The sequence below is a fragment of the Phoca vitulina genome, unplaced genomic scaffold, assembly GCF_004348235.1.
Source record: "Phoca vitulina isolate PV1807 unplaced genomic scaffold, GSC_HSeal_1.0 scaffold22, whole genome shotgun sequence".
NCBI classification, from domain to species: domain Eukaryota; kingdom Metazoa; phylum Chordata; class Mammalia; order Carnivora; family Phocidae; genus Phoca; species Phoca vitulina.
This window is the reverse complement of record NW_022589725.1, coordinates 28396654-28403165: the sequence shown is the minus strand read 5'-3', so window position 1 is coordinate 28403165 and position 6512 is coordinate 28396654. Positions and strand designations below refer to the sequence as shown.

The window sequence follows — 6512 nt, the reverse complement described above, 5'->3', positions numbered from 1 at the left end:
AACCAAACAACTTAAGCAACAAATTGGGTTTTTGCTCATGAGATTTGTCAGGGAGGAAAAAACCTTTTTCTCTACTCTTAAGTTACAACCTGGGGTGTGTGAATTAAACTGGTGGATGAAAGATTAACAGGAGAAAGGGCTTATTTTGTCTGCATATGGAGGGCATCACAGAAAAGAAATGAAAATTCCCCAAAGTGCTCAGACCTAGGAGCTTACATACCATTTTAACAAAGGGTGATAAATTGCAGAGGAGACCAGACAAAGGAAAAGGAGCAGTATATTGTGAGAAGGTAAATATATGAGGGAAACTAATAGAAGATGAGGGTGTTTTTAGACTCTCTCCACTAATAAGGACAGTTCTTCTGTTGGTAGGGGAGAGGAGAGAAGAAGCACCTTCACAAAGGGAAACTTATGTCCTGCTTTTAGGCGGATGGGGGAGAGAAAAGTGCTCTTTCTGAGTTTGCTTCTTCTTAATTGCCTTCAGGTTAATTTAATTCTCATGTCAGAGTGGCATATTTTGGGGTGGAATACTCTGATCCCCTCAATCAACAAGAAGTGGTTCTGCCAGTCTGGATGTGCTCTGTCACTCTGGGCTGCCCTCACTCATCCATCTATGATCAGCTAATGAGTTGGCTGGGGCGGGCTGGGGCCAAGTGACCCCACTCCCATGTCTGGTGGTTGGCTGGCTATTGGCTGTGGCACTGGGTTTGACTGGGTCACCCCATCATTCAGCAGGCTAGCCTGGGCTTGCTCACATGACAGCAGCAGGGTCCCTGGAGTAAGACTGGAAGCATGCAAGGCCTTTTGAAATCTAGGTTTGAAGTAACAAAGTTAATTCTGCAGCGTTTTGTGAGCCAGAGCAAGATACGAGGGCAGCCATATTAGAAAGGGGAGAAACAGACTCCAACCTTGCTTGGAGGTTGCTGCAATGTGACATTCCAAGGTGTAAGAGCAGGAGGGGAAGCATTTGTAACTATCTTAAAATCTCTCACACTCTTTTAGGTAAAGAGGCTTTCTCACTATTCCTGGAGCAAGACCCCTGCATTTGTTCAATGTATTTTTTCCTGGCTCAGAAGTCAGCTCTTCACCCATCTTGGAGTTCAAATTCCATCCCTTCTGCAAGGCCCATCTTCAAAACTAATTTATCCACGGAACTTCACCCCATCCCTTCAACTAAATGCGGTTTCTCATTCTGAAGAGTTGAAATACTGCCACAGACTCTACGAGTCCATAGATTCTGAACTATTTGTAACCACAGGTACAGTTATATGCAATTGAAACAATCTTTTTTTCATCTTAGTATACGAAATGACTATGATTCAGGGTGATAGTTTCTATTAAATTGAATCTTCTGTGATTTCTTCATTCACTTCTGCTGTAAAAGCTGGCATTCATAGCTACCTGCTATAGCTTTGTAGCAAAATTTCTATGTATGACTTTTGTGATTATCTTTACTGTTACTTTGCAGTTCAGGTTTCACACTCAGGCTTTTTCAAATTATCTTTGCATTTAAGGTTTAGAATTTTAGAAGATCCTAAATTTACCTTTATATTTTATGACTTAGAAAATGAAAATGGTTCTGGTTTTGGATTTGATATCTGTAATTTCTGTCTCTGAGACTACTATGCATTTGTTTGAAAACCAGAACACTTATTTTTGTTTATTGGCTCAACTGCATCGCCCCTAAATTCAGCTTAAGTTCCATGATGTAAGATACCCCCACAAGGAGATATTAAGTGTACTGTGTGATAGAATGCTTGAGATCGGTACTTCTAGCACATAGGAAAACAGATGGGTTTCTGAGATGTCAGTTGTATCTTATGTTCCAATTTAAGTGTGTCCATTTGCTGTTTATCAAGGTTTTTTAAAAGTCATGTTTGTGAGAGAGTAAATCAATTTTATTCCTTAAAGGCCAGGGGAAGAAATGCATAGCTGGATATATAGCTGATAGGGATGTTGTATTTTTTTTTTTTTTTCTGATGATCGTATTTTAAGATGATTCAAGTATTTTGTGGCGGAGTGAACATTCTATTCTAGTGCTAGCTCACTTTGAAATGAACAAGCTAAGACTCAGGGAGTTTCGATCACTCAGAACTATTTGGCAGTAAAGAGATTGCTAAACATCAGAAAAAGAAAAAAGAACAATAAATGAAGACCCAAATAAACTACATCAAAACAAGGAAAATACCCCCCCCCCCCCATCCCCACTGCAGTGTCCCTTTGTGAGTTGAGGCCTTACTGTCTAGTCAGAAGCTCCACGCCAGATGTCTGGAGTCTAGTGTGTCTGTGGGGCTGCGGGGTTGCGATGCTGTTTTGTGTCAAATGGCAATGTCACAGAAGGTCAGTGGGTTTATAGGCATGTGTAGGCTGCTGGAAATAAAGAACGAAACTTCACAACCAACCAACCAATAAAACCCCAGGCAGAGCAAATCGCTTTAATTAGTATGCGAACTCCTCCTACAAAGTTTAATTCGTCGTCTTTCAAAAACTGAGCTCTGGCGTTGCAGGGCGTGGGCCTCTCGAGTGTTGCGTGCGCCCAGACCCCGGACCCCCGCAGGGTGGTCAGGAACAGTGGTGGCGGTGATTGGCGCGGGTGCCGGCCTACACCCTACCAGGAGGGAGGCGCGGGCCTGTTTGTCCCCGCGCAGCTCCCATATAAGGCGGACCCCGCCCCCGCCTGGGGTGGCGAAGGCGGCGCGCGGGCTCCCTGGCGGCGCCTCTAACCAGCCCGCCCCTACCGCGCATGCTCGGGACGGCCCGATCCATCTTCCGGCGCTCCTCGTTTTCCTGCAGCTCGCGTGGTCAAATCCGCACCCAGCTTTGCGCCAGCAAAGTGGGGGAAAACCCAGGGTTTTCAGGGTTCTGGAAGCAAATGGGAGGCAGATTCCGGGCTAGCTGCCGGGCTCTAGGGAAGCTGATGAAATAGTGATTTCATATCTGAGTGGGTCACATTTGCCGACATCATCTCACCTAATGCATTAGTCAACTCCATGGAGTTGTTTCTATTGCTGTAAGGCAAAAGCCTCCGCGGTGCCCCGCAATGCAGACTGGAGGACGACCAAAGCTAGTGTTAGTGAAGGAGCTGGGGCTCAAACCCAGCAGTCCAGCCTCCACTCCCCGTGGCTTCCCGTCAGCTGCCCGAAGGGGCAGTAAGGGTGGGGTCCTGGGGCTGGGCTGGGGTGGGTTGTTTGTGCTGAGGGGTCCTAAGTGGGGCGGTAGGAGGAAGGCAGAGCTCAGGTCTTGGTTAGGGCCCGCAGGTAACCTGTGGCTCACAGGGGGGCTCCTGGGTGTGTGCACAAATGCTTGAATGAATGGCTGAATGAATTTACATTCTTCAGAAGAGGAAGGTGGTGGGGTGGGGTGGGATGCGGGGGAGAAGGACTCAGGAAAAGAGGCTAGGTCTGCCCTCACTTCTTAGGTCCTAAGTTTTTTTTTTTTTTAAGATTTTATTTATTTGACAGAGAGACACAGCGAGAGAGGGAACACAAGCAGGGGGAGTGGGAGAGGGAGAAGCAGGCTTCCCACGGAGCACGGAGCCCGATGCAGGGCTCCATCCCAGGACCCTGGGATCATGACTTGAGCCGAAGGCAGACTTTTAACGACTGAGCCACCCAGGCGCCCCTTAGGTCCTAAGCTTTAAAGAGAAGGTCGCTCTCACCCTTGAATACGTTATGATTAACTGAAAAAACAAAACAAAAAACTACTGAACTGTAACATAAGTGAAAAAAAGTCCCACGAAGATCTGATTTCAGACAATGTAGCATTTTTAAACATCTAGTACCCTTTTTATTTTCATTTCTCGGTGTCCCTGAATTGAGGGGTCCAAAACACACAACTCGGTTGGGTAGACTGCAGCAGAAAAGGCCCTAGTGGATGGAGCTCCCCACAAACAAGCTATGATAATCTCCGTCCCTCAGATTCTTGCTCTGTAAATTGGTTGAGCTAACTCCTGCACTGTGGGGGGTAAAGTCAGTTCCTAGTTAAGGGCTGAAAAACTGTGTTTTCGGTAATCAGAGCCCCAGGATTGAGGTCTCTGCTCTGGCCCTACATTACTGCGACCCCTTCCTCTTCCTCCTCCTCCCCCGTTTCTCAGGTGATAAGGCTGGGTTGCAGCTTTCCTGAAATCACTCCTCCCCGGTGACTGACCGTTGGTGACTTCCGGGCCACCTCCTGCAAAGAGGTTCCTCCCGAATCGGCGACCTTAGGTTGTGGCGCTCTGGCATCCCGACCCCGCCCCTCCCCGCCGCCGGGCCGCCGCCAAACCCCGGCGCGCGGATCACGCGGGACGGAGCCGCTCTGGGCATGCTCAGTGGCCCGGCAGGTGGGGCTGCCGCGGGACACCAGGTCCGGCCGGGAGCAGAGGGGCGGGGGCAGAGAGAGGGAAGTGGGCGGGAGCTGAGGGCAGAGTCGCGAGAGTCGCCGGCGGTCGCGGGGCGCTGGGCAGGTGGGAGCCCGCGCGGGCCGGGATGAGCAATGGCATCAGTCAAGGTGGCCGTGAGGGTCCGGCCCATGAATCGCAGGTGAGTTGGGGGAGGCCATAGGCGGCCCCCCGATGCGCCCCCACCCGGAGGAACCTAGTCTCCAATTCCCCTCAAAGGCCAGCCTGGACTTAAGTGTCACGGGATGGTCTCTGGCCCACTGGTCCCTGCCTGTGGCCTCTGGGGGCCTGGAGCACTTCACGCTTTGCTGTCCCTTTTACGCTGCCCTGTTGGGGACAGCTCTGGGGATACAGAGTTCACGAGGCCAGGAGAAGAGTCCTGTCCCACTAACTTGTGGAGGTTTACATGTTTCCCCCTTTCAGAAGCGTCAGGGGATCACTTTCATGAAGGCTTAAAATCCTTCTGGGGGAATATGAGAGGTCATGGGACACCACAGCTGTCAGGCGAACTCCCCTCAATTGTGTCAACTCAGAAGTTCTCTGTTAACAACAATATTTTTAATTGCTTAGTGAGAGATGATTTCAATTCCCTGAATGTGAACCCTGACTTCTAATAGGTAACTGAGCAGTTCTTAACTTCCGTTCAAGAGTGGATGGGAAACTTCAGCAAAGTTTTCACTTCAGGGGAAAACAAAATCAAAGACACTTAGGCACACGTGTTGGAAATCTGCTGGTGTTAAGAGAGGGGAAGAGTTATAAACACATTTAGAATCCAGTCTTGTATTTTTCTACAAAGTAATGCTTTTCAGAATGATTTGACTCTTTATTCTTTGAAAAATAATCCCAGCTTCCTTCTCAGTGACTTCTTTATAATCAGTATAGAAAGATGCTTTAGAAGAGTTACTGTTTAAATTGGTTTAACTTTAAAGAATGAAGTAGACCTAAATGGGATGTGTCCTTCGGAGTTGACAGGCCCAGTTCACACAAGTCCATTTGTTTTTATTGGCTTCTCAGTCAAGTTGTTGGACATTTGATTTACCATATGGCCTTTCCACTTTCTCATATCAACTTGTGGAGGTCATTGTTTGGTAGTTCTGACAGCTGATTGGGGCATCCAAAGATCATAAAATCAAGTTATTGCCAGAATCTTCTTTGACTCATCTGAATCTGTTTTTTCTGTTGGCAAATAGGGAATCATTACTCTGGTTTGTAACTGTTGAAAACCAGCGCTTTTGTCGTTTTTAAGTTATTTGTAAAGCTTTTTAGGAAGGAGTTTGACTTTTTTGTAAGTCCAAAGAGAATATGGATGTTGCTATGTATATTCAGTCATACAAGACAGACAGACCCCAAAGTCATTTAGATGATTTAAAAAGATTTTTCTTTATTCTGGATTTACATGTATAAAGAAGTTCCTTTCTCTCTTTGGAATAACATGAACACATGCTAGAAGATTGTATTGGTAACTTTAGAAAGCACCTACCAAGTGCACAGCATTGTCCTGGGTGCTATATGGGGGATAAGGTGAATGAGGTTTAATGAGTGTCTTCTAAGAGCCTACTATCTAATGGGGGAGGGACTACATACTGGCAGGACTCTCCTAAAACATGGGGCTGGTTGGGAGTGATGGTCCAAGTGCAATCCTTTGTCAGTCGTAGGCCTGGAGCCCAGTTATATGGAGGGGCTGCATGAGACGTCCAAAAGCCATGTGCTTTGAGGTGGTAGATTGAAGTGATGGTATTTGTACTTTCAGCAGAGAACTTTGGTGGTGGCATCAGGATTAGGGCAAGAGCTAAGGAAGTAGCAGTCTGAACCAAAGGCATAAATGGGAAGGCTGGATAGATACACCGAGACAGTTTCCTGGAAGGATTGAGAGGATTTTGCTGATCCTTGGATGGGAAGGAGGGGGAAGGGGAGAACATAGAACCATTAACTGAGGTTTGATGGTCAAGGAGGTGGAAGAGGTTTGGGGACGGTGGATAGTGAGGTTGGTGTATTCTCTCTTGGATCCCTAGAGTCATATGAGATACAGTAAGTGTTAAGAACAAGCACAGTGTTGTCACAGAATGAGTGCTGCCCTCATATTGACCCTGTTGATCTATCTGAAGTGTGGGGAGGGCATCTGTCTCTTTGGTGA

The 6512-nt window shown here is 47.2% G+C and overlaps 1 protein-coding gene across 5 annotated transcripts in view; it reads left to right on the top strand.

The window, feature by feature from the left end:
• The first annotated feature begins 4321 nt into the window (after positions 1-4321).
• Positions 4322-6512, top strand: part of KIF16B (kinesin family member 16B) — a 298817-nt gene continuing 296626 nt past the window's right edge. For all 5 annotated transcript variants that reach the window (XR_004301248.1, XM_032419796.1, XM_032419797.1 and 2 more), the window contains exon 1: positions 4322-4520. Coding sequence is in view for 4 of the 5 variants with exons in the window: in XM_032419796.1 (XP_032275687.1) it covers positions 4474-4520 (47 nt within the window). In the remaining variant the exon portion in view is untranslated. The remainder of the gene's footprint in view (positions 4521-6512) is intronic.